Here is a 24,349-nt window from a genome sequence, read left to right on the forward strand (position 1 = left end):
TTTCACTAGCACCAACACAACGAACTGTCACAGCACTAACACGACGAACTGTCACAGTACCCCCACGACGAGCTGTCACAGCACCAGCACGACGAACTGTTACAGTACCAACACAACGAGCTGTCACAGCACCAACACGACGAACTGTTACAGTACCAACACAACGAACTGTAACAGTACCCCCACGACGAGCTGTCACAGCACCAACACGACGAACTGTTACAGTACCAACACAACGAACTGTAACAGTACCCCCACGACGAGCTGTCACAGCACCAGCACGACGAACTGTTACAGTCACAACACAAGGAGCTGTCACAGCACCAACACGACGAACTGTTACAGTACCAACACAACGAACTGTAACAGTACCAACACAACGAACTGTAACAGTACCCCCACGACGAGCTGTCACAGCACCAACACAACGAACTGTTACAGTACCAACACAACGAGCTGTCACAGCACCAACACGACGAACTGTTACAGTACCAACACAACGAACTGTAACAGTACCCCCACGAGGAGCTGTCACAGCACCAACACAACGAACTGTAACAGTACCCCCAAGAGCAGCTGTCACAGCACCAGCTCGACGAACTGTAACAGTACCAACACAACGAACTGTCACAGTACCCCCACGAGGAGCTGTCATAGTACTAACACGACGAACTGTCACTGTACCAGCACAATGAACTGTCATAGTACCGCCACGACGAGCTGTCACAGTATCAACACGACAAACACCTGAGAACAGCTGCTGATCGGGAAGAATTGAGTATTTGGGTTACAAGAACTGTCACAGTACCCCCACGATGAACTGTCACAGTACCCCTACGATTAACTGTCACAGCACCAACACGACGAACTGTCACAGTAGCAACAAGACGAACTATCAAAGTACCCCCACGATGAACTGTCACAGTACCCCTACGATTAACTGTCACAGTACCAACACGACGAACTGTCACAGTACCAACACGACGAACTGTCACAGTAACAACACAACAAACTGTCACAGCCTTACCACGACGAACTGTCACAGCACTAACACGACGAAAGCCAAGAGACAGATGAGATGAGACCAATAATTTAAGAAGTGATTAATTTATAAAATATAAACGCTCTGTCAGTCAATGACAAGCCCCTATTGCTAGGTTCGTATATTCAACCCTAAGGAATCGTTTAAAAAGTGAGTAATTAAGAAACAAAAAAACTGTCTATATGGTAGGGCACATAGAACTCGATTAAAATCTAACCTTGACACAAGTCTTCGAGTCTGTAGTATTACACAAGTAAGCTAAAAATATTTCATACACACACGCACCCAAAGGCCACTGCACACATACACAAATTATAAACTTCCAGGCTGATTAACTTGACCTTATTATTTGTGACAGATTTGCAGGACGAACGCTGCAGCGCGCGCACCGAAGGGAAAATCATTACAGGAAAAGTCCAGTAAAGCAGATATTGATTCTTGTTACATGTCTCTCCAGGCGTGCGCCCTCTTCCCCCCCCTACACACGCGCTCTGGACAACGCTATACAGTCGTTGCCCGTGTTTCCTGTTCTGAACGCAATGTTTTCTGAAATCAGACCCCATTGCACAGTTTTACTCTCCTACAGTACACGCTCACACATTAGTGTCTTAATTACACCTTCCCTCCCCCACACACTCACACATTAGTGACTTAATCACACCTTCCCTCCCCCACACACTCACACATTAGTGACTTAATCACACCTCCCCTCGCCCACACACTCATACATTAGTGACTTAATCAAAACTTCTCTCCCCTCCCCCACACACTCACACATTAGTGACTTAATCACACCTCCCCTCCCCCACACACTCACACATTAGTGACTTAATCACACCTCCCCTCCCCCACACACTCACACATTAGTGACTTAATCACACCTTCCCTCCCCCACACACTCACACATTAGTGACTTAATCACACCTCCCCTCCCCCACACACTCACACATTAGTGACTTAATCACACCTCCCCTCCCCCACACACTCACACATTAGTGACTTAATCACACTTCCCCTCCCCCACACACTCACACATTAGTGACTTAATCACACCTCCCCTCCCCCACACACTCACACATTAGTGACTTAATCACACCTTCCCTCCCCCCCCCACACTCACACATTAGTGACTTAATCACACCTTCCCTCCCCCCCACACACTCACACATTAGTGACTTAATCACACCTTCCCTCCCCCACACACTCACACATCAGTGACTTAATCACACCTTCCCTCCAATTCCCCTATAGAAAGTCTAAGTGTATTTTTTTTTGTCCCTGAACCCATGTCTTCCTCTGTCTTTTACTCTTTCTCTCTTTTGCTCGGTGCTGGTTTCCTTTTCCTTCTCTTCTTTCCGTCCACAGCACTCTATTTCTCTTCCGTCTCTATTTTTTCCCCTTCTCCTATTGCAGTTTTAACTCTTTTCACCCTTTGAAGAGTTTCATTTACGGCAGACAACTAGAAATAGCTGGCGAGTTTTTTGGTGTTTCTGGCCTACAGTCTGTAGGAAGTGTTTAAGTAACTTTTATATTATGTGATCTACATTTTTTTTCACTGTAACATCAAAGTAAAAATGACATGTAACATTGTGTAGATATTGATACATGGCAGAAAAAAACTATAAATAGCTAGCTTTTTTGGTGTATCCGGTGTATAAAATCAAGGAGGTCTAGATGATGTCTTTCTTTAAAAGGTAGAGACTATACATTTGTTTTGTACTTTTTAGCACTGCAGAATCTAAATTTCTAAGCTTCTCCGTTTATAGTACAAAATAATTTTATTTCTGCTTGGGAATCTTATAGTTGCAATCTATGATTTCAAGCTTACTAAAACACAAACTGGTAACTAACTAGCGGTAGTAAAAGAAGTTGATACGAGGATCACTGCCACATAGTGAGATGATAGAGGACATAGACTATGATACAAATACGAGGATCACTGCCACATAGTGAGATGATAGAGGACATAGACTATGATACAGATACGAGGATCACTGCCACATAGTGAGATGATAGAGGACATAGACTATGATACAAATACGAGGATCACTGCCACATAGTGAGATGATAGAGGACATAGACTATGATACAGATACGAGGATCACTGCCACATAGTGAGATGATAGAGGACATAGACTATGATACAGATACGAGGATCACTGCCACATAGTGAGATGATAGAGGACATAGACTATGATACAGATACGAGGATCACTGCCACATAGTGAGATGATAGAGGACATAGACTATGATACAGATACGAGGATCACTGCCACATAGTGAGATCATAGAGAACATAGACTATGATAGAGATAGGAGGATCACTGCCACATATTGAGATCATAGAGGACATAGACTATGATACACATATTGTTGAAATCTCGATCCTATTTGATCTAGTTAGATACAGTGACGTTCAGTTTAGCGTCCTTGACATTGGTTAGTTTACCGTGAACATCTGGATGGCTGCCTGGTTGTGCGGTTTGCACGCTGGACTGTCGTTCAGATTTATCGATGGTCCCGGGTTCAAACCCTGCCCGCTCCCATCCCCCGTCGTCCTGCGGGAGGTTTGGACTAGGAAGTAATTATCTTCAACTCTGAAGGAACATCCGAAACATGTAAAACATTTTACAACAAACATCTACAATAATAGCAGCACTACGGTACCAAGGTAATTGTGAAAAGACGGTGAATAAATTATTGGCAAACATAGATAAACCCCCAGGAGGACTCGGACCTCATTGTCACAACGTGAGTTGTGGTGCCGGGGATTTCACTTGAATTAAAATAGTTGAATAAATGACGATCTAGGATTCACAATAAAAGCTTCTTTCTTAAAACACAACTCTGGAACTTTATTTAAATATAAAACGTAAGTACAGCTTATGTACAAGTTACAGATCAACAAGCACAAATAATATTACCAAGGCTTTAAATCAGAGCTCTTAGAAAACGCGACTGTCTACTAGGAAATTCTTTCATCGACTGGCGTTCTTTCTCTCTCGTCAATTCTCTGGCGCTAACTCTTTTAAAAAATGTCTTTATTTGTTTTCAAATCAAACAAATATTTGCAACATCGTAATTACGTCTCGGGTAAAACGAGGTGCTGTCAAGGATCTAGATTTGTGGGGTAATTCCTGAGGCTCTGTCAAGGGTTTATATTTCTATTTACACACAAGCTTTTAAATGTGAAATATACAAATAAATCTATAATGGCATCTGTGACACTCATCTTTTCTCAATAACTTTTCCACCTTAGTGCTGCTAGTTAATGTTACATCTAATGTTTTATTCATAATTTGTTTCCGCAATAAAAGTTTCAAAGCTTTTTATGTTTTATATGGTTTAAAATAAACGCTTGTAATACAGGTTTTTAAAAATAGTTTATATTTTTTAATAGTTGGCAACAGTGATGCTTTTGTTTGTAATTGTTTCGTTTATCTCTGCCAATTTGTCCAAATCATCCTCTTTTTTATTTTTTACGTGTTTTTTTTTTCCATTAAGTTATTCTATATCGCCCCACATTTCTCTACACCTATTTATCTTTTTTATTTATGATACTGTATATCCAATACGTGAAGTATAATGTAAACCGAATCTAAAAAAATCGCAAAGTATACAAAAAAGGAAATTGTCTTTGAAGTACCTTATGATCTCTCTCTCTCTCTCTCTCTCTCTCTCTCATTCTCGGTTTTATTATGCTTTTTTTTTTACTTGCCTGCCTCTGTTTCTCTCTCTCTCTCTCTTTTATTCTCGCTCTTATCCTCAATTTGTTACCTCCCTTCCCCCTCTCTCTCGCTCATGTTTGTTGTCCTTTTCTTCCCTGTAACACACGAGACTGAGTTCTCCCCCCGTCCCCTCGTCTCCTAGATTTCTGATGACATAAATTTGAGCAGGTCAAGTTGTGTGGCCAAATGGGACTTTGACATGTCATCGATTTTTTTTTTCTTTTTGGCCGTTTCTCTCAGGGACTTTCTGTGATTCTCAGTCATGTGCCAGGGAGATAAGGATCTAGACGCTAGAGACAACAGCGACGACAATGAGGCAACATTCAACCTGAAATGTCAAAGTTTACTATTCCATTGGTAATAAACCACGCACTGATATACAGGACAAACTTTTAAATCAATTTGAAACTTTTGGCTGTGCCTGGGAATACAGTAGAGATAAAAAAAAAAAGGTCTGTGCAGTGTTCTCAACTATTACTGATCCAATAAACCTTTTATCATTGGCCTCCTTCAGTCGTAGAACGACTATGGTTTATCTCTTAGCACACTTCATCATGTGGCTGTGGAGCCCTATTTTGGAGAGACACTCCCGTCCACAAATAACGCAGGTTAAGGTGGCTTTTGCTTCGGTGTTAGAGGAGCTGGCCGTTTTTCGGATTGTACGTTTTTCTTCCTGAGCTGAGACCCATTTACTTTCACAGTCCATAGCTTTCTTGGTCACTGTCTCTCTCCATCTGGTGCGGTCTAGAGCTATGTCTTCCCTTGAAGTCGTGATTGTATATTATACTTAATTTTCCTCTATCTCTCTCGCTCTCTCTCACACACCTTTTATTCTTCCACCCTATGTCCGACATTTTTGCACTCCATATTTCCCCCTCTTTTTCTCTCTTCCTCGTTATCATTCTCTTACTATATCTATCATTCTTCACTCTATCTCGCTCCCTTTATCTCTCTATTTATATCCGTTTTTCTCTTTATCACAACTCTTTCCACTGTCCCTCATTTATATTGTTTTCACTTACGATATTTCTCTCTCCTTCTATCTCCCTTCCTGTGTATATCACTCTTCGTCTCTGTTGTCCCCCCCCTCTCTCTCTCTCTTTGTCTCCCTCTCTCTCTCTCTCTCTCTCTCGCTATTTTCTATTCATTCCTAGAAAAACATGACACAGTATGTAATTGAGGTTACATAGCTTAGAAAGACTTAGATTACAAAGTTACAATTAGAAACATCTTTTTCTTTTACTTTTGAAAAGTTACATACTTTCCTTTTCAGATTGTAAGTATATGATATCAATACTTGATGTTATCGGTACCTTATGATTTCAGTACGCTATGTTGTCAGCGATCTATTTGAGTACTTACAATATCCGTGTTTTGTCATATATTAGTATTTTACAATATCAGTTGTCTTCGATATGAGTGCTTTAGAATATTAGTAGTCTACAAAATAAGTGCTTTAGGTTATTAGTAGTCTGGAATATATAATTGCTTTAGCTTATCAATAGTCTGCAATGTAAGTGCTTTAGATTATTAGTAATCTACAACATGGGCGTAGCCAGGATTTTTTTTCGGGGGGGGGGTTTTGGGGGGGTGGATTTTTTTTTACCCCCCCCCCCCCCCCGAATTTTTTTTTATATGTATTTATGTGTGTGTGTGTGTACATAATCTTTATTGCATTCTGACCCTTCATTCTTTCGGAAGACGTTTATTGTGCTCTAGAATAGGTTCTTCCATGAGTTAGTGGAAAAATTGTAGATTCCCTGCCAATACTAGCAAGAGGGTCTGGGCGAGCGCTAGGAGCTCCACCAGCGCGGGGCGAAGCCCCGCCGCCATGCTCTATTTCTGATATTGAAAGCCAACAAAATGCATATTCTGAGATATCTACAGTGCATTTTCCTGCTATTAAAAAGTTTTATTCCAAATACCTAATGTGCTATTCTTACTGACTTAGACCCTCCCGCGACGTTTGGCGCATTTGCCGTCAAGCTGTTTCCATAAAATTGTAGATTCCCAGCCATTACTAGCAATGGGGTCTGGGGGAGCGCTAGGTGCTCCCTTAGCGCGGGGCGAAGCCCCGCCGCCAAGCACTATTTCTTGTCTTGAAAGCCAACAAAATGCATGTTCTGAGGTATCTACAGTGCATTTTCCTGCTATTAAAAAGTTTTATTTCAAAAACCTAATGTACTATTCTTACTGACTTAGACCCTCCTGCGCCTTTCGGAGCATTTGCCGTCAAGCCGTTTCCATAAAAATCTGTCCCTGGTAATGTCTGAAGCCTCTTTCCACCTGCCATGAGGACCTCAATGAATAAGTGGCGTCAAGTTGTACTAGGATATCATTACAACTCTTCTTATGCGTAATTCATTTTGTCGGAGAACATGTCCCGCAAAACCTCATGCGTCGCTCTCTCACAATCTTACTAAAGGGTCGACTCCCAGTTCGGCATAGGATTTCCTTGATTTAAACCCGATCTCAATAACTGACTCCTAAAATCTGTCTTAGCCATCTTTGTTGAGCCACATTTAGTGTTTTTCAATTTCGGCAGATGACTATTCACTGCAGTTTATTAATGGAGCCCTGCCACTGGTAAAAATGTGTAACCTCTCTTGAATACGCTCTTAGAATTATGTGACTGTAGTTTGCTTTAGATTTTATATCGAAAAGAGAAGTTTTATCGTCAAAATCATCTGTTGGGGGTTTTCCAACTCAAAATGCTCTGTAGGGGGATCTTAAACTCAAAACCATCTGGAGGGGTTTTAAACGAACTCAATCTGTAGAAGATGGGTTTAAACTCAAACCCCCCGATTGGATTGGCTACGCTCAAATAATTTTAGTGTGTAATTTGCTTTTATTTTTTATATTGAAGAGCTATTTTTTAGCATTAAACCCCTCTGAAGGGGGTTTAAACTCAAATTCTTTTGGCAACGCTCATAGCATTTTGAGTTCGTAATTTGCTTTTTTCTTACACTGAAGATGTATTTTTTAGCCTCAAACCCCCCTAGCGGGGGGTTTAAACTCAAAACCCCTTTGGTTGCGCTCATAGATTTTAGAGTGAGTAATTTGCTTTTATTTATATTGAATAGGTACTTTTTAGCTTCAAACTCCACTGGAGGGGAGTTTAAACTTAAAACCCCTTTGACTGCACTCATAACATTTTGAGTGTATAATTTGCTTTGTTTTTATTATTAAAGAGTTATTTTTTACCTACAAACCCCGCTGAAGTGGGGTTTAAACTCAAAACTATGTCAAAACCCATTTAGCTACGCTCATAACATTTTGAGTGCCTAATTAGTTTTTTTTTATATTGAAGAGGGGGTTTATCGTAAATTTTGGAGGGGGTTTTAAAATCAAAATCTCCCTTAACTGTGCTCTTGGAATTAAGGGATTTTCGTTTGCATTTTTTTTTTGTTTTATAGAAGAGGGGGAGTTAGCTGCAAAAAACCCAAGTAAGCGGTTTAAAACTCAAAACCCCTAGTAGGGGGTTTTAAACTCAAAACTTCTGGTAGGGGTTTTTAAACTCGAACCCCCCTGGTAGGGGGTTTTAAACTCAAAACCCCCTGGTAGGGGGTTTTAAAATCAAAACCCCATTGGTAGGGGGTTTTAAAATCAAAACCCCATTGGTTGTGCTGGAGCAAGTGATGGTTTAGTATTAAAATCTCACCTTAAATAAGCAAAATCAAAGCAAAAAATCATTCACTAAATTCCGATCCCCCCCCCCAGGGGGGGGGGATTTCATTTCGGGGGGGGGGTTTGAACCCCAAACCCCCCCCCCTGGCTACGCCCATGATCTACAATATAAGTGCTAGGATATCAATAGTCTTCAATATAATTGCTTTAGGTTATCAATAGTCTGCAATGTAAGTGCCCTAGGTTATCAGTAGTCTACGATATGAGTGCTTAATGTTATCAGTAGTCTACAATATGAGTGCCTTAGGTTATCAGTAGTCTACGATATTAGCACTTTAAGATATTAGTAGTCTACGATATCAGTGTTTTAATATTTCAATACTCTAACATATTAGAACACTATGATATCGATTCTCTGTGCATATAGTGATATATGATGCTAGTACTCTATGAAGTCAATACATTATAATGTATAAAATCTAATTAGTCTCAAGAATTTTCGGCACACGTCTAACGCCCTTTTATATAGCTACACTAACTCAACAGAGTTTGATCGGTTCTGTGCTAATTTTAAAATGCATTGCGTGTTGTATATCACCCATGATCCATTATGACATTATGCTATGCTATAGTTAGTGACATTTTTTTATATCAATGACAGGAAGCTCACATCAATGTATTTTAATTGGTCGACAAAGCTCTGAATATGTAATTGATCAAGTCCTGCTTCAAAATGAACTTATTGTCGTTCTGAGGCTAGCGCTTCTAAAGGGGCTACTAAATAATGCGTCCATCCCTCCACTCCAGTTTCAAGTTGGCTTGCTGCTAGTCAATTTCATTTCTCGCTATTTATAAACGCCAACGATCGATGAAAAAAAATATAAAGAAGGATTTAATTGTATTAATCTCATCGCATTTTTATGTGAGGTCAAAGACGAAAAGAAAGCGGAAGAGAATCAGGAGGAGGAGGGTGAAGGGGAGAGAGAGGGAAAGGAAAGAGAGACAGAGAGGGAGTGAGGCAAGATATCGATGTTTAGGTTTATGTTTAGGCTCAAAGCATGGCCTGCAGTGTCCATGTTTTGACCGGGGAGAGAAAACACGCTACCCATCAATCGACACATAGGCACCTAATTGGAATCCACTTCGTCTGGTTTGGTTGAAAGGTCACCTCGGGAATAATAGTAGAACCAATGAATGTAATATTTTTTAAATTCCTTTTTGACATCTAGTTACTGCTACAAAATAAATTAATTAATTGTTGGTGGTTAATTATTTAGTTTGATATCGAAATAAGGGTAATAAATGCTAAATGAGAGATGTGGATGTATATATGGATTTAATCCCCTTATTTCATTACCGCATGTTTTTATCTCACGCCCATTCTTGGATCAAGTTAAGATTTTGCACACTTATTCATAGTCGATGATAATACAAGAATCAATCCAAAAATTAACCAATTATTTAACCATTTAGTACTAATTAATTGATATTGTTTTATATAACAGAAAGGGAGCTAAACCCTGTACTTTTCACATAAGTATAAGTTATATCCCTTAGATAAGCATTCTTTTTAAAAAAAGTATATTTTTTTTATTGCTTGTTATAGCATTTATACATACAGTTTTGTTATTTCCAAAAAGTAAAGTAAAAAACAAACCTGCAGTAATCTCTCGCTACTTCGCGGTTCTTACGAGAACTCGTATTTCGCCGTTATTGTTTTTTTTTCATGGGGACTATAGAGATAGTTTAAACAGTGTTTGGCTTTATTTAACACCAACTGTGCCAGCTGTTTTATCCAATACAGCAAACGACCAAAAGGAAAAAGCACTAAAAATGATCATTCGGTTGCAGACTCTCAATATTTAATAAACAATGTTTAGTTGGGAAGGGGGGGGGGGGAGGTTATTTTATTTTACAAATGCAACTCTTTCCGTCAAGATCGAAAGCTTGACTGACAAAAAGGGAAGAATTTCCTGACTCAGGCCGGAAAGCTTACGATTTTACAGAGTCTAAGTCTCTAATGGGCATGAAGACACGTAGGACTTAATTCTCTTCATTTTTGAAGGTACGTCTGTAATTTAAAAGAGAAAAAAAGTCTTCCAGAGCGAAGGCTATTTACCTAGCACACAACCATCAATAAGTTACATGAATCACATCCGTTTTAAACTGAACCATACTATAACCAACTGGTATATGATCATATAAAAAAATAGCACTAATTCAAAATTAATAATTAGCAGGCTCAACCATCAAATAACATTGACAACACTTTCGCGTGCAGCGAAGTAAGATTGTTATTGTTGATAGTTCGTTCATCATACTTTCCGAAATTACTGCTGCAACAATTGAAACCTTCCTTCTTACCTGTATAGCTTTACAAGTCGACCCTCTGGCTGGATAAAAAGGAGGAACTCCTCACCAGAGTCGCAGTGAGCACAACGTGTGCCCGGGGCCCGTAACGTTATTGGTGCAAACCCCCTCCTTTTTTTTTTAATGAAGATGACATAGAAATATAGGCTATTTAATTAAAAAGTATTTAATAATAATATAATAACCTTAGAATGTATTACCTAACTGAAATATCTACAATAATTTTTTTTGCGCCTCTCTACGTGTGGCGCCCCCCTGAGGATGGTGCCTGGGGCATCATGATCCCCCTCACTAGGCCACTGCTCCTCACAACTTGGAATACGAAAGATAAGCTGAATCGGCCATATTGCAAGACATGACTGACTAGGAGATATGAAAGGGGTCTTATTGCACAACAACTCAAAGCTAATTAGTGTCCACTTATTGTTAAGAAAATGTACAAATTGACCGCTACGGCATTATTAAAACAAATTGAAATGTCTCTACAAAGCTTTTAGCAACTCACCCTGTCCGTTACCAATATTTTTCTAATACAATATTTCTCTCACACCTATTATCGGATCAAGTTTACACAACTTTTCTTGTAACCTAAAAAAACATGAGTCGTTTAAAAAAAAAATTAGTTCAATGATTACTTACTTACTTACTTAGGTCCTACCGCGCCGTTCGGCGCACTGGGCGGCAAGCTGTCTCCATAAAGATCTGTCACTGGCAATGTCTGAAGCCTCCTCCCACCTGGTGTCCACTGTTCTGAGGTCCTCCATGAAGGTGTGTCGCCAAGTAATACGAGGACGTCCCTGTTTGCGCTTTCCTCTTATTGGCTTCCATGTTATCGCAACTCTTGGTGTGCGTAATTCATTTTGACGTAGAACATGTCCCGCAAACCTCATAACTGACTCCCAAAATCCGTCTCAGCCATTTTTGTTGAGCCACAGTTAGTCTTTTCTCAATTTTGACCGATGACTTCCATGTTCAATGATTATTAATAATAATTATTTTGTTTGATATTTCTTGTCACACTTCAAGTTTCTAGGGTAGAACAAAGAGGTACCATCAAAGTCTTAAATAATTGCTCAGGGTGATCTATCTACGCCCCTGCTGAGAGGGGTATTTCTTGTTTACTATTTAAAACTGTCAGCTATTAGCCCTAACTATTTGGCTGTCATCCACAGTAGTATCAATATTTTATCGTGTAGTCAATAATTAGACTTGTAAATCCAGTAATAAAACTCATTCCCTCATACATCTTTGTTCAAATCGATTCCTAGCTTGGAACTTGATGTCCATCGATCGATCAGTTTGAAAGACTTTCTTCCTTAATGGAGAAAAACGAGAAAGTTTTTTTTTCTTTCCTGCTTCTTCTGATGTCTAGAACAACTCTTTTTATTTTGTGTGTGTGTGTGTCGTTAAAGACTGAGTGAATGATGGCGTGATGTGGATTTGTAGATGTGCGGGGCCGGTCTTTGGGCTATAGGCGCCCAGAGATGCATGAACTTTGGAACCATTCTACGTAAAAATAAAATAAAAAAAAAAAAAACTCCATTCGAAATGTATAGCGTTTGGTTTCCGAAGCGAGAGATACCAGGGTTCGAATCTCGGTGAAGACTTTGAAGACTACAGTTCAAGAATAAGAAAATTAAAATCTAACTTTGCTATTGTTTTGTCAGGCCGTCTCGTTATTGTAACCCAGTCACCCACATTGCTGACATGTCGAAAGAATGTGCTAATTAACTGTTAGGGGGGGACAATTAACTTCCTTGTAGCCTATATATATATATAGACGATCTAACATGAATAAAGTTAGCATTTCAACAGACAAGGAAGTGTTGGTTAGTGTCTACTAGCCTACTATTGCAATTAAAATATATTTACGTCGATGTAATTCTATATTTAATCCCCGTTTTCAGGAAAGAACTTTTTTTTTCAGTAGTGTACCGTCGTTTTGAAGATAACTTTTACTTACAAAACACAGGCCCCCTGCAGAATGTCTTGCCGAGCATGGATAGATGATCTTACAATAATCAGTCCTATTATAGGTGTTCCTTCTCTACATTCAACTGCTTCCAATGTCTCTCAGTTCTGTATCCGGCCCGCCTCCTCCCATTTTTAATCAACTTAATTTAACCTGCGCTTTTCTTACAAGGAGAAATAGTGTGTATTTGGAAAGCAAGGTTCTCAAACAGTGGTACGCGTTCCATATGTGGCTCTTCAAGCCATTCCAAGTGCTACTCGTTTGTCCTTTACAGCGAATCCATGTTGCTAAGTGATAGGTATAGACTTATATAATAAATGCGTGGAAAAAACTAATCCAGCTTTTTCTAAATCAGGCAACCAATTCCCGAAAGGTCCTTCAGTATTTACGTCTTGGGTCCGAAATAGACAAGTCTGAAATATGAAGTAAAAATGGTTTCAACTTTTCCCGAATTTTAGTCTATTGCCGTTGATGTAAGAGAAATGCGAGAATTAACAAAATGTGAGAACTATCAAAATGTGAGAACTATCAAAATGTGAGAACTAACAAAATGTGAGAACTAACCGTCTTAGAAAGGTCAAGGTAATTTGTTTCATATTTATGTTGGGAAGAGACTTTAGAACAATCAGGATAAAAAGCGCTGTTTAATATGGAAAGTATGACGATATTTCCATCCATGACACAAGGGGCTGCTTGGAGGGGCACAGTCGTAATTATTACTGTTTTTCGTTTTTTTTGGTTTTGGAAAGCGCTCTCTGGTAACATTTGAGAAACACTAACCTATACAACAAGAAAAATATTTATTAAATAAAAAGGCAATACCTCCATCATTCAACTTCAAATATAATAAAATAATTTTTGAAAAAAAAATAATTAAATACTTGATTCAATTCGGGTATAAGACCAATGACACCGTCATCTGATTGATTGGTGACTGGCTTGAAGAACTTCTGCATAGTCTGAATCGGCAGATGGGGAAGACATACTTATGTGGTTATTTATTAGTGTGCATATTATATTGACATTAAGTTTTATATTCTAAATTGCTGCTCGATTTACAACTCCTAAATCTAGTCTATATATTTGTGTTTCATGTTTAAAATAAAGTGGCTGGGTGATGAATATATTTGCAATTTTAAAAATCAAAGGTTGACCATGATGCATTGCATAGTTAGCTAATCATACCACACCCACGCTACTTCTTCCCCATTGCCGAAATCTTTTAATGTGTTGACATTTTTGTTCTTCAAATAACCGACTGCTCCATTTAGATCGGAAACATCTCCCCTCCCCCCCCCCCCTTACAGTTGCTATCTTCCTGTAAATAATAGTTTGATACCTCACAGAGATCAGGGCAGTAAGAGTATCTTTGGTATACAGAGTTGAAGCTTTTTTTTTGTAATTACGTGCATGAGAAATCTGGCAATCTGCGCCTAAACAAAGAGTTTCAATCTGGCAAAGTTTCTCAGCGCCGGATGTACCCACACGCAGGACCCCACAAGTGGAGGGCCTGCTGATGAAGTCTGTAACAAACATTCAGTCTAAACATTTCGTAGTGCGGACGTCGTTGTTTGTAATAAGGCGTCAACATGAGCTGCAGAGGAAACAAGTAATAGAAAAAAAAAAAAAGAATACTAAAAAAATAACAAAGCTTATGTAAGGGAAAGAACTGCCATTTATCTGAAAATGACAAGGATAACTCCCTTTGTGCTAAATAAAACCTAATTAATTAATAAATCCTAATGATTAACTAATTTGTTAATTTTTGGGATTGATTCGTGTATTATCAACGACTATGAATAATTATGCAAAATTTCAACTTGATCTGAGAATGGGAAGTGGGAGAAAAAACATGCCAAAAACATAATTAGGGGGTTAAATTCATATATATATCCACATATCTCATTAAGTAGCATTTATCTTCCTTATGTCGATATGAAACAAAATAATGAATCACCAACAATAGATCAACTGGAGGCGAGGTGGCTGAGCAGTAAAGCGCTTAGCTTCTGAACCGAGGGTCCCGGGCTCGAATCCTGGTGAAGACTGGGATTTTATTTCAGGATCCTTGGGCGCCTCTGAGTCCACCCAGCTCTAATGGGTACCTTACATTAGTTGGGGAAAAGTAAAGGAGGTTGGTCGTTGTGCTGGCCGCATGACACCCTCGTTAACCGTAGGCCACAGAATCAGATGACCTTTACATCATCTGCCCTATAGACCACAAGATCTGAACGGGGAACTTTACATTTTTTAAATAGATTAACTAATTTATTTTTAATTGATTCATGTCTTGTCTGGTTCAAAGAATAATTGTACATAGTTTTAACTTGATCCAGGAATAAGAAATAGAAGAAAAAACATGTTCACACTTTTTACCAGACAGACAGACAGATAGACAGACAAACAGAGTTAGTTAATATAAGCTTTGTAATAAAAATACTTTCTAACACACAAGACAATAGGTCTGTTCAATGTCAAGTCATTTATACACAGTATTTACATAAGCATTTATTATACAGAGAGAAGAGGCCGTGGTGGCTGAGCGATAAAGTGCTTGGCTTCCTGATTGATAAGTTTTTGATTCGAAAACTGGGGTTTTGAATTCTAGATTAGTAGTCTACCAACTCTACTGGGTACCTGACATTAGTAGGGTAGGTAAAGTTAGTTGGTCGTTGTGCTGGCCATATGACACATTCGTTAGCCGATGGCCGATAGCCCAAAGATCCCAAGGTTTGAGAGGGACACCTTTTTTTTCCTTTCACCAACCATTATATAGAGAAACACATTAATATAGGAGCAGATATATTTTGTATTTTTCTATTTTAAAAAGATCCAGATTTATATATGTAGCATTCAACATATGGACACTTTTCGCTTCTCTTTTCTTTAGGTTCGTGAAGTACCTTTCAGTGGCGATATATACATGAATCAATATGTTTTTCAGTGTAACATATTTGATTATGGATAATTTCCTTTCAAAGTACTTACAGCAGTTCCAGTCTAAGAGGCGTTCGTATTAACTGTATGTGACGCTATGGTTGAGTGCTTAGAGCTCTTGGCTGCCTGTCTGCTTCGTAAGGAGCTCAAAACCATTTTTCTTCATATTTGATATATTATCAATTTTAACTTTTATACTGCGTCGATCGTGGTTCGAGGATGACCACTTTTGTCATTCAGGTGGCTAAAGATTCATACTAGTGTTTTGAGCGTGGCAGAGTTGCCCCCCGGATAACACTTTAAAGACCAGCTTTGGCGCCAACTTGCTTTAACTGATATCGAACAGAGCACCTGGCAGCAGGCGGCTTCCGAACGAGACAGCTGAATGTTTAAAGGCCGCGGGATACACATTTGAGACCAAAACTCATCCACGGCCGATGACAGATATAGACGTCGAAAAGAGAACTTAAATAGACCACCATCGGACAACGTTTATATCTGCGCTGGGGGTGGCAAAATATGTAGGTCGCAGGTGGGTCGGTGTACCCAGTTAGTGGAAATACTGTAATCCTACTTAATCTTCGGACTCGAAGAAAATCCATATGTAGGACTATCATTCTTTTGTTTTTGGTGCGTTGATAAGTTAGAACTCAATCGACCAAGCCAGCAAAAAATTTAACATGATATAGATTCTAATAATAAAACTTCATGAATGTTATATTTAACTCATTTAACTCATTTTTTTTTTGTTTTCTTACTTCTTCAGCTGAGGTCATCACTGACCTAAAATTACTTCATCAGTTAAGGTCATCACTGACCTAAAACACAATGGTCGTCACCAACAAGGTCTGCATCTTTCTTTCTGTGGTCATAACCTGTATGAAAGATTGCCATGGCTGCTTCCCCCTGGACGACCTCTTCATCTTCAACCGAGTTTGGAAACAGCAGACGTCACTGTTTAATTATACGATAATGACGGTGGGCACTGAGGCAGATGACCTCATGCAGCTGGACTTTTATCATGGACAGTCCTTGCAACGGGTTGGGACACTATCTCTTGAACTTAGTTTAATGTTGTTGTTCTACTTGTCATATAAATGCATGACTAGATTAACACATGACTAGACTAACACATGACTAGACTAACACATGACTAGACTAACACACGACTAGACTAACACATGACTAGACTAACACATGACTAGACTAACACATGACTAGACTAACACATGACTAGACTAACACATGACTAGACTAACACACGACTAGACTAACAAAAGACTAGATTAACACACGACTAGACTAACAAAAGACTAGACTAACACATGACTAGACTAACACATGACTAGACTTACACATGACTAGACTAACACATGACTAGACTAACACACGACTAGACTAACACACGACTAGACTAACACATGACTAGACTAACACATGACTAGACTAACACATGACTAGACTAACACATGACTAGACTAACACATGGATAGACGTAGTACCCACTGATTATGAGCTCCTTTTGAAAGAACATCTTTAATTAATAATAAAACATAAGAAGATAAATCAATATTGACCTAAATATAAGATTATTTCTTCTTGATTTAATGCAGGATTTATCGTTATCTCTTTCTTGAAACATGTGTACAATACCTGTATTCAAATAACTTCTTCATGGAGGGTGGGCGGACACCTGATCTCAAAAACAGCTCTAGGGCATATATCTCTTAGAAAATAATTACTAGCTCTAAAACTCTAGTTTGACCGTTATAATTTTTTAAAGTAAAAAATAGAATAAAATGTAAATTTGGCTAGAGACTAAATCTAGGTCTAGATCATACATTGGTTTTAAAAGGATATCGTTTTCTTGAAAAGACTATCGCCTTATGGAGTTTCCATATTTAAGGCTTTATTAACTTAAAGTTTAATAAATTATTGTCTAGTCCAGATCTAAATGCTAATCATTGGAATATTAAAGGTGTACTAGATCTTTACATTCGATTTACAGGGATTCTTTCTCGCAAATAAGGGGGATGGGGAGGGGCAAAAATTATTTTTTTTTTAAAATTAAACATTCATTAATTTTATTTAGAGAAAAAACAATCGCTCAATAAGTTGCATAAAGGAGGTATTGTCTTTTAAATTAATTTTAAAAATGTTTTTCTTGTTTAAAATATAGTAAGCTCGTGCCATAATTAGATTATTACATATATACAGTTAAGTGCATCCTAAATAGTGAATTAAAGAAGCTATTACTTAAGTAGCGTTTTCCTATTCTTTATAATGTATTTTCTTTTCCTCAGACTGTATTGATGAGATGTCTGATAGCCTATGGAGAGAGCAGGTACTTGGTGCGTACTGAGAATGAGCTGGAGGAGGACAGCCTGTACAGCTGTGTCCAGTTTGAAATACTCACCTACACCATCTTTCAAATGAGCCAAACAGTCAGCGATGACATACGTAAGAAGGTAAGTGCTGCACAGTTCTGAAGAGACACTTTGGACTCGTCAGCCTAAATATGCTTAAAGTTGGGCGTGTCGGATGTGGGTGCTCAAAAAGGTAAATAAAGTAATTGAACGCTGCCTACCAAGAAACTTAAGATTGTAATAACTACGTCCTGCATCGGAGCTTACGGTGCGCACCTTTCAACATTGGACAAGAGCACACTATGGATGGAGAAAGTTTTCAACATGAATCGACAGCAAAGAGAAAGGGTCTAGAATTCTGGAACTAGGGAAGAGAGAGTCGTCCTATGTTCTGAGCACTGGATTGTGGACCTGATACAGGGAAGGGTGTCATTGGTCTGGAAAAAGGTTTGGCATTAATGGCAACTGAACCAAAGGACTATGTCTGAAAAATGTGATATATAAATTGAAAAGAAGATTGTGATAGGTAGACTGAAAAGAAGAATCATTATTTAGAAAGGGAATTACTGATTTGTTTTCAGTATAATGAAACATAAAATATCTACATCCCTGCTTTACAAAGAATTATAATAAGCATTGGGCCTATATATTATAGAGATGAAATTAAAAAAGAAAACTGTACTCTTTTTGTCTTAAAACTTTTTCATTCTTTTTTCTTTAGGTTAACTGTGTCGAAGATTCTTACACGGAAGATGCATCCATCTGGTTCGCAAATCTTTCTTACTTCGGTGTGGATTGCCCACTTACAGGCGGCTACCAACTGGTCACCAACGCCGACAACGCGGACAGTTTGGCGTTGTCCCCCAAATGTTTCGATAGCATCTACACGTACAATCCAAGGTTCCAGTTTCAGTGCGACAACGTCAAAAGCGGTAACGTGGTGCTCGAGATGGGCGACGCCTGCACCTTCAATGCTTTGGTGGACAGAATGCAGATCGTGAAGAGGAACATTGTTTTCTTTCGATGCATGGGTCACTGGAGTAGAGGCTCCACCGTCTCACTGCTGCTTCAGATGCAGGAGAACGAGGGTCAGGTCTGGTGCCTCCAGTATCAGAATTTGCCCCACCAAGAAGGGTTCATGCCAATGTTCCTCAGCCTCGATGGTCGCTGCTCCAAAGACAATGTATTCACTAGTGGAGAGGGCAGAAAGTCGATGCAGTCTGTGTATGGCGCTTTGGCGCATTTCTATCCCCCGAACGACCCAAAGTGCAGGGAGTCTTACAACGACACTCAGTGCTCGGAAAATGACGTCTGCTTGTCTTCCAACCAGTGCCCGGCGCTGTGCAACCGATGTAGGAAGGAAGAGAATTTCAACCCGTGCAAGTTTGATGCGAAGTTGCGCGGGAGATGGAAGCCCGTTTCTCTGCTTTTGAATTACATTTATGTGTCAGTTGATGTTCATTCTATAAGCGGATACTATGGAGACTTTGCCTGCAGAGATGAGCAGGGGCAAGACGGTCCCAACGTCAAACAGTTACGACTTGTTCAGACAGGCTCAGTGCCATCGTGCATGCCCTTTTACGCCTGTCTAACGATGAAGTATCTTGCGGCCGGTATACTTTTCTTTGAATTCAGATCCGTCATTCGCAACCAGGTGACAGGAGAGCCCTATTCATGCGCTGACGGCAGCGAAAAGTGGGGTCACTTGAACCTTATGAAAACGGAAAGTCCTTTGACCCTGTTCGACACCACAAAGCTGACCAAAACTGGTTGCAATGTTACGCGCCAATATGTTTTTCCGACGCCTCACTCGAAATGCAGGCTCGTAGTCCACAAGTGTGCAGGTAGCTGCAGCTCGATCAGCCCCACTTTCGACTCTTCCACCTGCAGCAACGACACCATTCAGGCGAACCCCTTGCAGTCCAACCACATCTGTCTGGGAACTGTGCCCTTTCAAGATCAGGTCTACGGTATCCTGACCATCTACAAAAAGACATCTCAGTACTTCTGCTGGATCTTTGCCAACACAAGGCTCTTCATCGCCACGCCGGAACAGTGCAACCAGAAGTCAGTGAGTCTCATCCTGGAGGACGAAGACGCTCTGTCTATTTACAACCCACTCAAACAACTCTCTGAGGATGTAGAAGATAATGCTCAAATAATTACATTGTCAATAACGTTGACATTAAGTCAGTATATTATTGTTCAATATTTTATCTCCTTTTGAATTTCGAGTACATACTGAGATCAATCATTGTCAACACTTGCATTAGCTTTCATAGACCAAAGATTGACCTGGTAGTTTCCGTCATTTTTTTAAAGTCGGAATTCTCGGATTAGGAATTCTTGGATTATCGCTTCATCTCGGGCAATAAGCACAAAGACAAAACAAATTCATTTTATTTTTTTGGCTTTCTGATACTTTTAGACTCTGCGCCTCGAAAAAAGAATGAAACAGAAACCAAAAGTCTCAGAGAATACAACGTTGGTGAGATTGTTCATAATTTTTTCTAATCTTGGCTCTGGAACAAACTGAATACTTTAAGCAAAGGAAGATTTTCAGAAAGAAAATTTCGAGGAAATAACTTATATGAATTGGGGAAAGTAAAAAATTCAATAAATTTTTGGGCGTCAGAGTCATTTTAAGTCTGTCTTTACAAAATGATTTTAAAATGTATCTATTACCGTCAGGCTAGTAAATAAAGATTATAATGGTTATATAATTAAAAAGCCTTACAGGGTCCACCAAAAAGCGCCACTGTGAGTAATAAAAAAGAGCTCATTTATATTAAACTCTGGATGTACATTATATGAATGTATATCTATATAAAACACAGTATTTTGTAAATATTATTGTGATATCTTGTGCTCATGTACAAATAAAAACTGCTTATAAATGAAGTATAACAATTTCACATTGAAACTACTTTCAACAACACGTTTGAAGGTATATTAATCTCATATTTTGATACATGTATAGATTCTGTTTCATCCAATAATGATTTTTTTTCTTCATAGTTATTGTGTGGGAGTTGGGCAAGTGAAGGAATGTTTGTATTATTACCATCCTTTTCAATTTGCAACAGATCCAAAGAATTGACTTGAATCAGTCTCTACCTCGGCCATCTTGTCTTATACATTTCGTCTTTATTTTCATAGAAGTTATTTAACTAAAGGGAGTTTTACATTGTGAATAGTGGGATGCCATTTTATATAAATTTATTAACCTTTTTTTTAAAAATCGAAACAAGAAAATATCTTTATATTTTCCATTAATTAGATACTATTCCCTTATCTTCGAGTATACTGTTCTTAAAGTCTATAGGTTGGATCATGTTAAGTTACTTTTTATGGTATTAGCTACAAGATTAGGCAATTTTTTGTTCTTACTGTGCTCAGGTCTTAATGGAATCAAGTACAGTAAAGAATCACTCGAAACCAGTTAGATATCTTTTATAAATGTTAGCTAGCAAGATTGAATGTAGCATTGCTCTATTATACTATTGCAGTTTTAAAGATTGTTTCGGTATCTTTCGACAAATAAAACGATTCTACTTTAAAAAAAAAATGTTGGTTGCAATCTCCACAATTATAATTTTCTTTTAAATGATCAGATACGATTCAAATTGTTTCTTATTAGTAATTCTTTTCCAAACCAGATTTGTATAGAATCATAGGTGCATTGATTGTATTCGCTGAACAAATTATAAATACTTTATTTATTCAAATTCTTCTTGTCACTATTTTCAACAGATTCTACAAAAATGTAAAAAAAAAATTAATAATAATAAGCTGCAAGACCTAAATCAAATAAAGTTTTCTATCAGATCTTGTAGATCTAAAAAAGATGTATTAGAGCAGGGGTTCTCAGCCTGTGGGTCGCGACCCCTTTGGGGGTCGATTGATGATTTGCCAGGTGTCGCCAAAGACCATCGAAAAAATGGATTGTTTTGTCCATTCTTCTATAGGTGTGTGTGTGTGCGGGGCGGCAGAGTGGGAGATTGTAAAAAGGGGTCGCCGAGCATAAAAGGTTGAGAACCGCTGTATTAGAGAGATTAGTGCAAAGGCTTGGAGTTTTAGATGTTCATAAAATATTACTTTTTGTTAACTCATTTCATACAGATCATTCCGAAAATAATGCTCAGAAAAAAAATATCTTTAAATCGTGCAATGTTTGCTTCACATTTTTATTTTACAAATTTTGTCTTTTGTATTTATTATTTATGCCCAGGAAAGATAATTGTTATACACAAACTTTGTTAACCCTCATAGTCTGTAACCAAGGTAATACAGATACAATCAGTTTCAACATAGACCTGTTTTGGTTTGGGTGGTTTGTCTAATGTAAGCGACATTATCCTTATCTAAAGGGACGCACGTTTACTGGAGTGTCAGTTCGTAAAGTGACCATACTGATATTTTAAATATATATTATCGTTACGTAAGTGGCACAGATCGTTCAAGAAGGGGATTACCTGCGGGTCAAATTGTCTAAGCCATAACCCTTTTCGATTTTATAGAATTTTATGAAAAGTGTCAGGGCTTATGTGGGTGTGGATGGTTTGAGAATATGTGAGTGAACCAATTTTGTAGGCCACGCCTTCCTGCGAGCACCCCAAGTGATACGTGAAGAAAGAATGTAGAAAAGGGGGCGGTTGCTAGATGGTTAAAATTCTTTCTAAATTACGATAATACCAACATTTCAATTAACACATGGGTTTCAACTCTATTACATACTATGTTAATGGAAGGGAACTCGTGGGATGTAATTAATATTTCGAATCTAGTGGAAGCGAGGTCTCTTCAGGAATGAGAGCTATTTATGTCACAACATATCTACACATCTTTCCCACACGCAGCTTGACGTGAAATGTTTATTGAGGTTGAAGCCGGGTTTATTAATTCAAAGTGCTGGGCGGCTCTACATCTATTTTTTCTGTTTTCCATACAAAAACAAAAGAGGCTTGGAAAGAAGTGAAGATGTTTCAAGAGGTTTCAAGATAAAAAAAAAACAAATCTTGCAAATTTGTAGAATTACGCTTCTAGGGAGCCAAGTGACCAGGGGTCCAGATACTACGCACAATAGATCGTGTATATTAATCTATTTCATTTTGATGAATCTAGATAAAATAGGATGGCTGCCTGGTCGTGTGGCATGCGCTCTGGGCTGTGGTCTCGATGGCTCAGTATATACTTATACAACATTGTGCTGCTCTTATTTCCCCATTGTCTTAGAATAATAACAAATAAAACTAGAATAACAACATCATTGATCCAAGTATGTTCATGTGTATTCAATGTACTCTAGTTTGTATAGCGAGGCTAACACCAAGCAGTGGTTATGACGAATATGTTATTCTGAACCACTGCAACTGACTTGATAGTATCATGAGCTGGGCTTCCATTGCTGGGTAATTTATCCCAGATCTTGGTATATTGGTCTCAGCATAAATATAACTCATTCATTTCATTTTCTTCCTAATTCAATAATGTAAATCTATTTTAAAATGATGACGGACGTGTATCTGTATATGAACTGTTCTAAAAAATAAAAAAACAAGCTTTTGAATAAGCCTAAAGAATTAATGATTAACAAAATGTGATCCTTGTGGCTTTATGTGTAAAGTATTTACAAAAATCGCTGTAACTATGATATTTTTAAAATATTATTTCCCAAATAACTGGATCTTTATTATTCATTGAGTAAAACATGTTTTCATCTGGGAGTGTATAAATCCAGTTTTTTGTGTGTGATATCTCTAGTGATATCTCTATACTTGTTCCTTTATGTGTTGGTGTGTGTATGAGTGTGTGGTTAACTTATCTTTACAACCTTTTTAGCACAAAAACAAAAAATAATTTTAAAAAAATCTAGGGTTTATCCAGGATTTCCTCGCAGTTTGTATTCATGATCAAAGAATCAGGGGAGAAGGGAAGGGGGAGTAAGAGGGGGGGGAGATCTATAACGTGATTAGTGAATTATATTCCAACGGTTATGGGAATCAATCATAAAATAAAATGAAATCGTATAGGCCAGTTGTGATTTAATATTTGTTTCTTCCATCAATTATAAAAGAAAACGTCCTCTTTACAAAGTTTTACCAACTCATTTTCTTTTTCTATTTGTCTGTCTGTCTTATAAAAAGATAGAACACGTTATTTATCCTACATCACTTCTTGGATCAAGTACAAAATTTCCACAATTATTCATTGGCTTAGACAATCTATGAATCAGTGATCAAAACTAACCAATTAGCAAATTAATTACTGGCGATTAATTATTTTGTTTATATGGGAATGGGAATTA

The 24,349-nt window shown here is 38.3% G+C and overlaps 1 protein-coding gene across 3 annotated transcripts in view; it reads left to right on the top strand.

Moving 5' to 3' along the window:
• LOC106056445 (uncharacterized) overlaps window positions 1-23,602 on the top strand; it is a 58,704-nt gene extending 35,102 nt beyond the window's left edge. For all 3 annotated transcript variants that reach the window (XM_056031500.1, XM_056031499.1, XM_056031498.1), the window contains exons 2-4: window positions 16,443-16,717; window positions 17,980-18,144; window positions 18,764-23,602. In XM_056031500.1, coding sequence (XP_055887475.1) covers window positions 16,505-16,717; window positions 17,980-18,144; window positions 18,764-20,269 — 1,884 coding nt within the window. In that variant the 5' untranslated portion in view covers window positions 16,443-16,504 and the 3' untranslated portion in view covers window positions 20,270-23,602. The remainder of the gene's footprint in view (window positions 1-16,442; window positions 16,718-17,979; window positions 18,145-18,763) is intronic.
• The last annotated feature ends 747 nt before the right edge of the window (window positions 23,603-24,349 follow it).

This window comes from Biomphalaria glabrata, chromosome 6 (genome assembly GCF_947242115.1).
Source record: "Biomphalaria glabrata chromosome 6, xgBioGlab47.1, whole genome shotgun sequence".
NCBI lineage: Eukaryota > Metazoa > Mollusca > Gastropoda > Planorbidae > Biomphalaria > Biomphalaria glabrata.